Source organism: Pelophylax lessonae (assembly GCF_965119305.1).
Source record: "Pelophylax lessonae genome assembly, chromosome: 6".
Classification (NCBI taxonomy): Eukaryota; Metazoa; Chordata; class Amphibia; order Anura; family Ranidae; genus Pelophylax; species Pelophylax lessonae.
The window spans coordinates 11,155,655-11,170,690 of NC_138773.1; the positions used below are offsets into that span (position 1 = coordinate 11,155,655).

Below are 15,036 nucleotides of genomic sequence, written 5' to 3' on the forward strand. Positions count from 1 at the left end.
TGAGAAAATTTAAAAGTTGGACCTCTTGCCAATCTTGCGGAGACCATGAAAAAAATTGGAAGCTCCAGGCAATCAAATGAATACATCCTTACCTTTCATTATTTTTGACTTAATCTTCTCTATGTTATTGGTGGATCGGATCGCCATGCCCTGTTGATAGGTACGGTTGTCTGAGGTCCCGCCCCTTTCACTGTAGTCATACAGACTCTTCTCATCTATATTCATGACGATTAACAACCCCGAAAGCTGATTAATTAGTGGTTGATCATGGAGTATGTGGTTGTAGACCTCCGAGTTGTCAGTGTCCACGTCATCCACCAGAACGATGACCCGCTCTCTTCCTGGAGGTAATGAGATGGTCTATGAAAACACAGCACACGCAACAAACTGAATGTTGTCCAATGAGAGTTTAAATCTACTAAGTTTGGGGTTTAAAAAAAATCAAAGGAGATGCTGCATCTGTCCCCAGCTGTCGCCGCAGTGAGAACTGGGCGATCAAATACCACTGATCACTTATCCCCCCCCCCCCCTCCATTCTGAGCAGAGTCATGACTTTTAGTCAGCAACTCTCTGGTCTCCCCTCCAGCACTCACTGGTGGGCTGGGCTATGGAGGGGGGGGGGGGGTGGAATGACGTGGCTCAGGCTGTTGGCGGATCGCTAAGAGGCTGAGCCAGGCTTCTGGGTAGATCCGAACCATATTATCAGGATCTTTTCACAGCCTGGACCGGCTTTGTGAAGTCAGCCAACAGCAAGCACTGTTGGTTGAAAATGGTCACAGGAGGGCTGAAGGAATTGTACTCCTGGTGATCCATGGGAGAAGTACAGCCAAAAACTTTGTGCCATACTTCCTTTAAATAAACCTTCAGTTCAAATCAACCAAATACATTCCAGGTGCCTAAAAATTAAATATGTGTAGAGTCTTACAATTTTTTTTACCCAGGAAGCATAGAAAAGCCGGCCCCATTCCAGCATGCTGCAGAGAAGGACCCTTGTTCTGTGTGGAAGCAGTGGTATCCATGCTGAGCTTCAATAAGCCCACCACAAAGTCAGACTTACAGCACTGCTATCATAGGATCTCATTCTCTATGCTTATTGGAAGGCTCTGATTGAATGGGGGGCTGGGGGCATGTTGGACCTCTGCAGAGAGAACACTGCTTATGCACAGAAAGGGTCCTTCTCCGAGACAGACTTTTCTACAGGCTGTAGCTTCCCTCCAAAAAAAATAAATAAATAAAAAACATATATAAATAATAATAATAATAATAATAATAAATAAAATAAACTTCATGCCTTTAAATGTAGGAAAATGAGCTGCCTCCAGCTTGAGTCATGTGACTAGAGCCTAGACATTGGTCATGTGGTCTTCACCAGTTGATTTTGTTCGAGAAAGTAGAGTAGAAAAGCCTTTCCCCCTGCCAGCATGCTGCAGAGGAGGACCCTTGTTCTGGGTGGAAGCAGTGGTATCCAATGCTGAGCTTCAACAAGCCCACCACAAAGTCAGTCTTACAGCACTGCTATCATAGGATCTCATGCTCTATGCTTATTGGAAGGCTCTGATTCAATAAGGGGCTGGGGGCATGTTGGACCACTGCAGAGATAACACTGCTTATGCACACAAAGGGTCCAGACTTTTCTACAGGCTGTCGCTGCCCTCCAAAAAATAAAAATAAAATAAAATAAAATATAAATAATAAAATAATAATAATAATAATAATAATAATAATAATAATAATAATAATAATAATAATAGATAAAAAATAAACGTCATGCCTTGAATGTAGGAAAATGAGCTGCCTCCAGCTTGAGTCATGTGACTAGAGCCTAGACATTGGTCATGTGGTCTACAGCAGTTGATTTTTATTTTTTTTGAGAAAGTAGAGTAGAAAAGCCTGTCCCCTGCCAGCATTCTGTAGATAAGGACGCTTGTACTCGATGTGAAAGCAGCCGTCTCCCTGCAGAGGTCTGAAGCACCACTTGCTGCTTCAGTGCTATAAAACTATAATCAGAAATGATCATACTCTCTGCTGATTGAAGGGTTCTGCCACAGTAGGAAAAAGGGGGGGGGGGTGTATTGGACCTCTGCATTCACATAAAAAGCAAGGTTCCTTCTCTGCACCATGCTGGCCAGGGTACAGGCTTTTCTACTCAACAATAACTGTAAGCCTATGAATGCAATGTGAGTTACTAAAACAACCCCTCAATATCATATAGGAAAATGGCCTCCCGCGAGTATAAGTGACCAATGTCAAGGTACATGGATCGTCACCAAAACCTCTCAATGGGCTGGCATTGCTTGAAAGATGATCACACACAACAGTAAAACCTTCAAACCAATGTCAGGGGCCACTGAGAAACTTCCTATTCCATGTTCTCCCAGCAGGCAGCAAATAATCTTAATAAGGTTTGGTGTTGGTTAGCAGACTCTGAAGGAAACTACTGAATTCCCATGAAATGGTGAACATTGGATAACATCTTACAGATCATCACATCAAAGTCCACCAGATGGCTAAACCTTCAGCTGAAACACAGAAACAGGTGATGATCACTCTAGCTTTGGTGCCCCCCCCCCCCCCCCATGACCGTCCTATAAAAGGAGGGTGACAAAACGACTTTGAATCTGCAGCTCTGCTAACTCTTACTGACCAATTATATCTCTCCCTTCCAACTATCAACTCCACAGAGCCGCCACTCCCACTACAAGCACACTTTTAAATTGCATCTTGCATACAAAGACTGCATACATTTGATTACTTTGTATCTCTCTATCTCCCGTCTGATCAATGTTTATAAACAATGTTACTTTGTATCTCTCTTATCTCCCGTCTGATCAATGTTTATAAATAATGTTACTTTGTATCTCTCTATCTCCGGTCTGATCAGTGTTTATAAATAATGTTACTTTGTATCTCTCTTTCTCCTGTTTGATCAATGTTTATAAATAATGTTACTTTGTATCTCTCCATCTCCTGTCTGATCAATGTTTTTTAAACAATGTTACTTTGTATTTTTCTATCTCCTGTCTGATCAATGTTTATAAACAATGTTACTTTGTATCTCTCTATCTACCATCTGATCAATGGTTATAAATGTTACTTTGTATCTCTATCTCCTCTGATCAATGTTACTTTGTATCTCTATCTCCTGTCTGATCAATGTTTATAAACAATGTTACTTTGTATCTCTCTATCTCCTCTGATCAATGTTTATAAACAATGTTACTTTGTATCTCTCTATCTCCTCTGATCAATGTTTATAAACAATGTTACTTTGTATCTCTCTATCACGTTAGATTTGTCTACATTTGACACAATTTGTGTGCACATTAGTGTTTTAGTTGAGGGCAATCCTTTATTTAGCTATAATTAGCTAAATAATTTATCATTTTTAATATTCACTATTTATTCTACTCAATTTCCTTGGCGTGGGTAGTTGGTTTATTACCACATTTTTATTTTTTTCAATGTCACTTTGTATCTCGCTATCTCCTGTCTGATCAATGTTTATAAACAATGTTACTTTGTATCTCTCCATCATCTGTCTGATCAATGTTTATAAACAATGTTACTTTGTATCTCTCTATCTCCTCTGATCAATGTTTCTCTGTAAATGAGAGAGGGAGAGAGAATTATTCTCTATCATTGTATCCATAGAATTCTGAGTGTGCAGCAGAGAGATAAAGAGAGAGAGAATGACAGTTAGCGGATAACTGACACATGGAACCCTGATAACATTTCTCACTTTATACTTCCGCTTTTCAATCTAATACTCCCTTCCTGTATGCCGTGTGTAATTCTCAGTATATGTTCTTATTCTTTATCTATAGACTCTGCACAGTACCACTTCCCTCACTGCAATTCTCAGTATCGGTTCCTATTCTTTACTATATTGGACTCTGCATAGTATAACTTCTTTTGTCCTGTATGCCGGGTGTAATTCTCTGTATCTGCTCTTATTCTGTAAGTATGGACTCTGCACAGTACCACTTTCCTCACTGTAATTCTCAGTATCTGTTATTATTATGAATGAACTCTGCACAGTATCACTTCCCATATTGTAATTCTCAGTATCTTCTCGTATTCTGTATATATTGACTCTGCCCAGTATCACTTCCCTGGCTGTAATTCTCGGTATCTGTTCTTATTCTGTATATACGGACTGTGCACAGTAGCACTTCCCTCACTATAATTCTCAGTATCTGTTCTTATTCTGTATGTATGGACTCTGCACAGTATCACTTCCCTGGCTGTAATTCCCAGTATCTGTTCTTATTCTGTATATACGGACTGTGCACAGTAGCACTTCCCTCACTACAATTCTCAGTATCTGTTCTTATTCTGTATGTATGGACTGTGCACAGTAGCACTTCCCTGGCTGTAATTCTCGGTATCTGTTCTTATTCTGTATGTATGGACCGTGCACAGTATTACTTCCCTGGCTGTAATTCTCGGTATCTGTTCTTATTCTGTATGTATGGACTGTGCACAGTATCACTCCTCGGTGGTCTCACCCAGTGTGCGGGAAAGGTGTTGCAGCTCCTGGTCGTAGAGGGAGTCGGTGACGTTGGTGATGTTCAGGCGTCCTCTCTTCTTGCTGTGATAGAGAATGGCGAAGTTACATTTGCTGATCTCCTGGGCCAGCTGAGTGGAGTGACCACTCACGGTGTTGGAGATGAGGACCGGGCGGACATCTTGGACCGCGGAGCGGAACTGCTTGGATATGAGAAGATTGGTGAGCCAGCGATACGTCTCCTCCGACTCCCGGGAGAAAATCCCCACCAATACTTTCCTGTACAGAACCATCGCTGAGCCTGGGGGGAGATCAGACAGTCACATATTACAAGGCTCAGGAAATGTCGCACACAGTGCAGTTGCAGCAATCATTGGCTGGGGGGGGGGGGGGGAGATCAGACAGTCACATATTACAATGCTCAGGAAATGCTGAAACTGCTCTGTGTGCGACAATCATTGGCTGGGGCGGGGGGGGGGGGGGGAGATTAACCCCTTCATGGCTGGGGGGGGGGGTCATAAATCTGCGACCAGAGAATTTTTTTTTTTCTCAGATGGTTACTGAAAATCTTCCTCTGCTGCAGGGACAGGAAGAGGAGGCGGAGTCTCACTGCACAATATAAGGGGAGGGGGGGGGGGTGGGGGGTCCAGGCAAGGCAACACTGCGTTGTTTTAACTGACAAGGTGCGACGCTGCACCCAAATAAAATCGATGTCCTTTTTTTCCCCTCAAACAGAGCTTTCTTTTCATGGTATTTGATCACCTGTGGGGTATATATTTTTTACACAAAAAAATAAATATATATATATATATATATATATATATATATATATATATATATATATATATATTTTTTTTTTTTTTATTTCTGCTATAAAACACATCCAAAAAAAAATAAAATGTTTTCATCAATTTAGGCCAATATGTATTCCGCTACATATTTTTTGGTGAAAAAAAAAAAAAAAACCTAATAAGCGTATATAGATTGGTAATAGCACCTACAAACTATGGAATATTTTTGATCTCCTCTGCGGTTTTATTTTTTGCACTATAAACAAAAAGAAAAAGAAAAAAAAAAAGAAGAAGAAGAATAGCGACAATTCTGAAAAAATAAATAAATATAAATACTTTCTGCTATAAAACATTCCTAATAAAAAAAAAATATATTATAACATTTTTATTGGGAATGTTTTATAGCAGAAAGTATTTATATTTATTTATTTGTTCAGAATTGTCGCTATTCTTCTTTTTTTTTTTTTTTTCTTTTTGTTTATAGTGCAAAAAATAAAACCGCAGAGGAGATCAAAAATATTCCATAGTTTGTAGGTGCTATTTTTTTTGTGCAAACCAATCTATATATACGCTTATTAGGATTTTTTTTTTTACCAAAAACATGTAGCAGATTACAAACTGGCCTAAAATGATGAAAACATTATATATATATAAATAAATAAAATGTTTTCATCATTTTAGGCCATTATTTTTTTACTAGTAACGCGTTTATTTTTATTTTTTTTTCGTTTTTTCTTGCGGGACTGCGACATTGCGGCGGACAGATCGAACCCCTTACTGACATTTTTAACACTTTTGGGGGGACCAGTGACATCACTACAGTAATCGGTGCTAAAAATATGCACTGTTACTGTAAAAATGACACTGGCAGGGAAGGGGTTAACACCAGGGGCGATCAAATGGTTAAGTGTGTCCCTAGGGGGTGCTTTATAACTGTGTGGGGGGTGGGCTCAATAGACGAACACAGAGACCTTTGTTCCTAAATATGAGGATCCCTGTGCTCATTGCTGACAGAGCAGCGGTGTGTCGTGTTTACTTTGGCAGACCGCTGTTCTGTCTTCATGTAAAATGACCGCGTCTGCCGGACCCGCTGATTGGCTCCCCCTGTGGGCAGTTACATCATTTCATGGGACAGAGCCGACCTGCTGCGGTAAAACCAACAGAGGCTGGTCGGCAAGTGGTTAATTATTAATGTTCTGGTGTAACCCCTTCGGCTCCCATACCGGTCACCCTTTATCACACTTTTTCCGCACCGGACTCGGGGTGGAGCCTTTTGGCCGGGACCAGAGAAATTTTTTTATTCCTGGGCAGAAGGCCTGCTGTAGTATTGCACCATGGCACTAATGCACTTCTCCACTTCCCTTCCCCCACCCTTATGTGTTTGTTACACTTTATTCACAGTTTGATTAGTAGAGTGTCAGTCCTCGGGCCTGCCCTGAAAGTCTTGGGAGGGGGGTGGCTATGGCTTCCTGGCTTGATTCGCCCTCTCTGATGGGGTCTCTGTTTGGGGGAGTCCCATCTAGTACTGTCTTGGGGTTGATCTGTTTCGGCAGACCTCCCAGAGAACGGGCTCCTCCTGGTTTCCACTAGGTGGACCAGTGAGTACCTCAGTCCCTGTCAGGAGCCTTGCTCTCTGGGGGGGGGGAGATCAGGGTAAAGACCCCCCCCCCCTCAGCAGCCAGCAACAACAGACCCCCCCCCCCTCTCAGCATCCAGCAACAACAGACCCCCCCCCTCAGCAGCCAGCAACAACAGACCCCCCCCCTCAGCAGCCAGCAACAACAGACCCCCCCCCCCCTCAGCAGCCAGCAACAACAGACCCCCCCCCCCTCAGCAGCCAGCAACAACAGACCCCCCCCCCCTCAGCAGCCAGCAACAACAGACCCCCCCCTCAGCAGCCAGCAACAACAGACCCCCCCCTCTGCCAGCAACAACAGATCCCCCCCCCTCAGCAGCCAGCAACAACAGATCCCCCCCTCAGCAGCCAGCAACAACAGATCCCCCCTCAGCAGCAAGCAACAACAGACCCCCAGCAGCCAGCAACAATTGACTTCTCCCTCAAAAGTAGATCCCTACCAGCAACATAAGACCCGTCAGCAACACTATTTCCCCCACCAGCAACAATAGACCCTCATACAAAAACAGATCCCCGCCAGTAACAATAGATCCCCCAGCAGCCAGCATTAAAAAGACCCACCAGCACACCCCTTACTATTACATACATTCAGTGCTGGAGGTGCCAGAAATGCGTTTCCTCACGATCCGGTTAAATATATATATATATATATATATATATATATATATATATATACATATATATACACACACACACATACGCGTGCGCAAACAAACTTTAGGAGGGTGGACAGCAGCAGCAACCACCTGTGCATGCAGCCATGTGTGTTCTCAAACCAATAAAACAGGGGGGTACAGCACAGTGAGAATATCTTATATCAAAGAAAAGCACATAATCCTGCTCGGTTATTGACTGACCTGCACCATGTAGAAGAAATGGAGATCGGAGGGTTCAGGTCCTGAATATCTCTGTATACACCACACCTGAGATACTGGAGAGGTGTCACCACTTATTAACCCATTCATAGCAATCTCTAACCTATAACATGGGGATTCTTACATAGGATAAATTGCAATACATGTTCAAGCTGAGCAGCGGCATCAATGGGACCCCTCTCCCGCCAGTCCCTACTTCATCATGCAGATTACCAACCTTAGCTTGTCCTGTTGGAGCAGCGACATACGGCGCCAATATGGGGCAAACACACACACAGCTGGAGTGGACATGAGCTGCAGACCAAAGTCCAACATCAACAATGAGAGATTGCATGAATATCTAGGTGGGTGGACCTGACCAGCAGGTATAAAGTGTTACCTGTGTGCATAGACAGGTGTGTTACCAAAATAATCAATATATACTACATGGGGGGGGGGGGTACAGCACAGTGTGCAAAAAGTAATAGCTTCATAAAAAAAAAAATATATATATATAGTAACTTCAGACATCCCTGCCATTTAGTATATATATATATATGTAGCAGGTTCTCCAGGCCTGTGACCTGATGTGAGTCTGCCATTGTTACCAGTTACCTGTCCACTGCCAGCCCATGTGATCTGGGACCCTGGGTGTGAGGACTGAGACATGGACGACTCCGGCATCTTTGTTTTGTGGTTTTTATTGTATTTAAGGGGATGGGAGAAGGGAATGAGTGGGATACTCCTAAAGCCTCGTACACACGCGTCGAAAATCAGCAGGGAATTTTCGTCCGGCGACCGATCTGCCGATTTTCGGCTTGTTAGTATGGTGCTTCCGACAACTGACTCCGACTTTTCGGCCGAAAAAAATCTGGTGTGCAGGCTATAATATTTTTGTTGGCTGTCAAAACACAGCCAATTTTCGTGCAGTCAGTACAGATTTCGACAGGGAAAAATCTAATGAGCAAGACTGGGCATGCTCAGAGAAGAAAAAACACAAAGAAAGCAATCCAACACATGACATCACTTCTGAAGTAGAATTTTGTCGGGCGAGAAAATTCGTGTGCAGTCTAGGCACATTCCAACAAAACACCACTCTGGACAAAAGATGGACGATCGTTTGGTCGATAATCGTTGCGTGTGTACGGGGCTTAACCACTTGCCTTCTGTGCACTTAAACCTCCTTCCCATCCAGACCAATTTTCAGCTTTCAGCGCTCTCACACTTTGAATGACAATTGCGCGGTCATGCTACACTGTACCCATATGAAATTTTTATCATTTTTTTCACACAAATAGAGCTTTCTTTTGAAAATAAATACATTTTTCTCCTTCACTGATGTGCGCTGATGAGGCGGCACTGATGGGCACTGATAGGCTGCACTGATGGGCACTAATAGGCTGCACTGATGGGCTGCACTGAAAAGGCAGCACTGTTGGGCACTGATAGGTGGCGCTGACGGGTGGCACCAATGGGCACTGATGGGTGGCACTGACGGGCACTGATAGGTACAATTGAAGGGCACTCATAGGTGGCACTGATAGGTGGCACTAGTGGGTGGCACTGGTGGGCACATTTTTCTCCTTCACTGATGTGCGCTGATGAGGTGGCAATTATGGGCACTGATGAGGTGGCACTGATGAGGAGGTACTAATATGCCGCACTGATGAGCACTGAGAGGTGGCACTGCTGGGCACTGAGAGGTGGCACTGCTGGGCACTGAGAGGCGGCACTGACGGGCGTCACTGATGGGCACTGACGGGCGGCACTGATGGGCATTGGCGGGTGGCACTGATGGGCACTGGCGGGTCACACTGATGAGCAGCACTGATGAGCACTGATGGGCAGCACCATCAGTGCCCACACTCAGTGCCCATAGTGCTGCCAGTCAGTGCTCATCAGTGCCTAGATGAGCAGGCACTGATGGGCACTGACTGGCAGCACTATGGGCACTGATTGTGGGCACTGACGATGGGCACTGACTGGCAGCACTATGGGCACTGATTGTGGGCACTGATGGCGGGCACTGTGGGCATTGATGGTGGGCAGTTAGTGTGTTTAGTGTACCTTTGTTGTAATCAGGGACTGGTGATCAGTGCCCTGATTACATTTTTCTTTGTCCCCGACGGCTGATCGGTTCTCCTCCTTCCTCACACTGCAGGCTCCGTGTGAGGAAGGCACGCTGGCGATGAGAGATGATCTCATATGTTTACATATGAGATCATCTCTCATTGGACGGTCCGATCATGTGGTGAATGGCCGCTGTGATTGGCCATTCACTACGATCTGTGATCGGCTGTGTCCAAGGGACACGGCCGACACAGATTTTACCCGATGCGCGCTCGCGGGAGCGCGTGGGGAGCCTGTTACTGGGAGGCCGTTTAAAGACGGCCTCCCGAAAATGTGAGTCCGCGCTACAGCCGTACTTCGGCTACAGCGCGGATGGGAGGTAGTTAATTAAGTCCTGAAGATCCAGGACTGAAGAATAAAGAGCTTCTGACACTGTTTGCAACTGCAGAGTCACTGACTACCCCCTCCAGCCTTGCACTGGCTTGAGGTAGATTGTGGTGAAATCCCGTATGGCTGCAACTCCCAACCGATACTCTGTACAATTCAGGGCACAAACTGCAGGCGCCCCCCTTTACAACAAATTCTTCAGGGTCCACTGACTATGTACCCCCTCTGTCACTTCATGGTCCTCAACCTAGGTACCCCCTTTGCATCTAGCTGGCACCGGTTCCCAGAACCAAGTGGTCTCCTCTGACTTGGGCAGACCCCCAGGGGCAATCCTCAGTACTCACGACCTGTGTAGGCTTTCCTGGGATTGGACCCCTCTCGCTCTTCGCAGGTTCTCAGCACACCGGATCCCCTTCAGCTCAACTCAGCACCCTCTGGACACTCAGACAACACCCCGAGACATCCACTTCCTCAGACAGGAGGAGAGACAGCCGTTCCTCTCCCTCCTGGGACTCTGCTCCCGCCAAAGACGCCGAGTCACGCATACCCTTCAGACTTATACCCACTCCCAGAATCCTCTGCGGCAGAATCTGCCTCTTGGGGCAGTGGTGTATTTAGGTTTTGTGCTGCCCTAGGCCTCACTAAACTTGTGCACCCCCTAATTTAAATATGATGCACCCCTTCCTGTAAAGGCCACACCTCTTCCTGTTTATGACCCGCCCTGTCATCTTTAAACCACAGCAACAGTCTATCAGTGCCCATCAGTGTAGCCTCATCAGTTTCCATAAGTTCAGCCTCAGCAGTGCCCATCATCATACCATCATATCATATCAGGAGGTAGCAGTATGACCGCTTTATGGGGGTGCCAGACTGATTTGCCTCCTGGACCCTGCCCTCCAGCCCAATTCGCCCTATAAGACTGGCACTATACTAAAAGTGTGTAGCGCAAGCCGTCAGGAACTCTTTTTAGTGGGGGAGGCTGTTTTTTACTCATGCGTGGTGCAGCTTTTTGGCTGCCCCCCTGCAAAGTGCTGCCCTAGGCCTGGGCCTTGTTGGCCTTGGCCAAGATACAGCACTGTCTTGGGGTAGATACAAGCCTGAATGTGTCCCTGATTGGGTTTCCTCCCATGCCCTATCAGAAGCCTCTGACAGAGCCAGTGGGGAGACTCCCCTCTCAAAGACACATTTGGGAGCCATGACACCCTACCTCACAAAAAGAACATGGCCCTGCTGTTAGGCAGACAAGGCCTACTATGCAATTACCTAGCACCTACCTGTAGGGTGCTACATATATATATATAGAGAGAGAGAGAGCCTCTTAGGGCAAAGTGCAAATTGGTAATTGGCATCAGTGCAAAGTAGTGTTTGGCGAGAAGTTCGGCCAAAACATTGCCCGTTTGCATGCTTGGCAAAAACCCGAATTTACTGGGGGGCTCGCCAGGATGTTCGCCCTGCGCTGCCCAGCGCATTCTAAGCCCTGGGAAGCTGGTCGCTGCATACCTAACAACGGATAAGTCATCAGCTGTCCCCGGGCTTCCCCACTGACAGCTAAATGAAGAAAAAAATAAATAAATTGCCGGCAACAGAAAAAAAAAGTGCCCCCCCGCAATTCATACCAGGCCATTTGTTCCGGTCTCATAGACTTTGACCACCTAAAGCGGAGTTCCGCCCCCCCCCCCCAAAAAAAAATTAAAAGTAAGCAGCTACACATAATGTACACATACTGTATCTGCTGACTTTTAATATTAAGACACTTACCTGTCCTGGAGTTCAGCGATGTCGGCACCACAGCGGATGTTTCCATCAGCTGTCGGGTGCTGCCGCCGCCATTGCCTTGCGGCTTCACGGACGGGTCCCTACTGTGCATGCGCGAAGAGCGCTGCGCATTCGGATTGGTTCAGGGGCGGAGGGTAGGAGGAGGGGACCTAACTTTGCCGCAGCGCCATTCCCGGAAGTGGGGAAGGGTACCTGTCAAAAACAGGTACCCATTCCCCCCTCCCCCCTGAAAGATGCCAAAATGTGGCACCGGAGGGGAAGGGAGCAAATGAGCGGAAGTTCCACATTTGGGTGGAACTCCGCTTTAAGGACCGCCCCAGGCAAATATACTGTGGCAGGGTGGCCCTCCTGCGCTAACTGACAAACCTGTACATCGGCTCTCGCTCTGGGTCTAGGGCGCGTGTGCCCGCTGACAGTGACCCGCTCCCGCTCTAGTTGGACACAGCGGGAGCCAATCAGCGATGTCCACCGGGACCCGCCGATTGTTCGCAGGAGAGGCACAACTGCGGTCTGCCTATATAAACAAGGCAGATCGCCATTCTGTCAGAGAGGAAGATGGAGATCTTGTGTTTCTGCTTAGCAGGAACACGGATCTCTGTCTTCCTCCAGTTTGGCCGCCTCCCCCCCACACAGTTAGAAAGCACTCCCTAGGAGCACACTTAACCCTTTGATCTCCCCTGATAACCCCTTCCCTGCCAGTGTCCGTACAGTTACAGTGCAATTTATTTTAGCACTGATTACTGTATTGGTGTCACTGGTCCCCAAAAAAGTGTCACTTAGTGCCAGATTTGTTTGCCGTAGTGTCGCAGTCCCGCTAAAAATCACTGATAACCGCCATTACTATTAAAAAAATAAAAATAAAAAAATCCATAAATCTATGCCATAGTTTGTAGGCGCTATGACTTTTGCGCAAACCAATCAATAAACACTTATTGGGATTTTTTTTTTTTTACCAAGAACATGTAGCAGGATAAATTTTGGCCTAAATTGATGAAGACATTTGATTTTCTAAATTTTTATTATTGGGTATATTTCTAAGTAAAAGAAAGTAAAAAAATATTGTATTTTTTTCAGAATTGTCGCTCTTTTTTTGTTTATAGCGCAAAAGGTAAAAATCGCACAGGTGATCAAATACCACCAAAAGAAATCTCTATTTGTGGGGAAAAAAGGACGTCAATTTTATTTAGGTACAGCGTCGCACGACTGTGCAATTGTCCCTTAAATGAATGCAGTGCCGAATCACAAAAAATGGCCTGGTTATGAAGGGGGGGGGGGGGGGGTTAAACCTTCCGGGGCTGAAGTGGTTAATAGGGCTCGCCGTTCAGGTCCGAACTTTTTCCATATCGGGAGCAAACCAAACAAGGGGGGGGGGTGTGTTTTGAGGGATACTGATCTGCTCAGTTAAGTAGCAGAGGGGGTTGTTAATCAGTTTCAGCTGCTTTGGTGGTAATGAAAGTAACAGGTGCACTAGATGGGCAACAATGAGTCAACTCCCAAAACAAGAATGATTTTACAGGTGGAGGCCAATTGCATTTTTTTTCTCCTGCTCATTTTTTCTGACTGTTTTGCATTTGGCAAGGGTTAATGTCAATACAGGTAGCATGAGGCGATACCTGGACCTAGTGGCGGCCCGTCCCCTATCCATGCATCTGGCCCCCTAATCTACATGCAGGGCGTCGGATGAATAGATTCCGATGGGGTTATTTTTTTTTTTTTTTTTTTGACGCACGTAATTAGAGCCAGAGGGTCTAATAGGCTTCGAAAAAGGGTGGGTTAGGGGCGCAGAGCACTGCGCCCTGAGCCTGCCCATTTGTGTGACAATAGCGAATGAATAATTGCTATAGTCACACAGATTCTTCTCCTGGCCAATCAGGAAGCAGGTCCTGAGACCAGTTTCCTGATTGGCCGAAAGGAGAAGCCATCCTATTGGCAAAGGAGGAGGAGGAGGGAGGGGACGCAGGGGAAGCCCAACCCACGGAGGAGACTGAGGGGGAAGCCACTGCTGCCTGCCCTCCACATGTCATGGTGAGTGGCCCCGGGAGGGGCAAAGTGTGTGGGCTGGAGCTGGTGTGGTCCGGGAAGGGGGGTATGGTGTGCGAGCTGGTGTGGTCTGCCTGCCGCTCCCCCAACCCTTGGAGCACCAGCCGCCACTGCCTGGACCCTATAGAGGTTGCACAGGCAGTCCAACTCCACCAGGATGGCACATCAATACGTGTCATTGCCAGGTTTGCTGTGTCTTCCGGCACAGTCTCAAGAGCATGGAGGAGATTCCAGGAGACAGTCAGTTACTGTAGGAGAGCTGGACAGGGCCGTAGAAGGTCCTTAACCCATCAGCAGGACCGGTATCTGCTCCTTTGGGCAAGGAGGAACAGGATGAGCACTGCCAGAGCCCTACAAAATGACCTCCAGCAGGCCAGTGGTGTGAATGTCTCTCACCAAACAATCAGAAACAGACTTCATAAAGGAGGCCTGAGGGCCCGACGTCCTCAAGTGGGCGCTGTGCTCACTGCCCGGCACCGTGGAGCTCGATTGGCATTTGCCATTGAACATCAGAATTGGCAGGTCTGCCACTGAGCCCGGTGCTTTTCACAGATGAGAGCAGGGTCACCCTGAGCACATGTGACAGATGTGAAAGGGTCTGGAGAAGCCGTGGAGAAGGTTATGCTGCCTGTAACATCGTTCAGCATGACCGGTTTGGTGGTGGGTCAGTGATGGTCTGGGGAGTAATATCCATGGAGGGACACACAGACCTCTACAGGCTAGACAATGGCACCCTGACTGTCATTATGTATTGGGATGAAATCCTTGGACCCATTGTCAGATCCTACGCTGGTGAAGTTGGTTCCTCCTGGTGCATGACAATGCCCGGCTTCATGTGGTGAGAGTATGCAGCCAGTTCCTGGAGAATGAAGGAATTTTTACTATTGAATGTCCCTCACCCTCGCCTGACCTAAATCCAAAAGAACCCCTCTGGGAGATTATTTTTCGGTCCATCCGATGCCGCCAGGTTGCATC

At 46.4% G+C, this 15,036-nt stretch overlaps 1 protein-coding gene across 1 annotated transcript in view; it reads right to left on the reverse strand.

Annotated features, from left to right (window-relative positions):
* LOC309557621 (uncharacterized protein) overlaps positions 1 to 4,838 on the reverse strand; it is a gene marked incomplete at its 3' end in the record, with an annotated part of 62,573 nt that extends 57,735 nt beyond the window's left edge. The window contains exons 1-2 of the mRNA XM_082260412.1: positions 4,509 to 4,838; positions 93 to 341 (exon numbers count right to left, since the gene is read on the reverse strand). Of these exons, the coding sequence (XP_082116538.1) occupies positions 93 to 341; positions 4,509 to 4,800 (541 nt within the window). The 5' untranslated portion in view covers positions 4,801 to 4,838. The remainder of the gene's footprint in view (positions 1 to 92; positions 342 to 4,508) is intronic.
* Between the last annotated feature and the right edge of the window lie 10,198 nt (positions 4,839 to 15,036).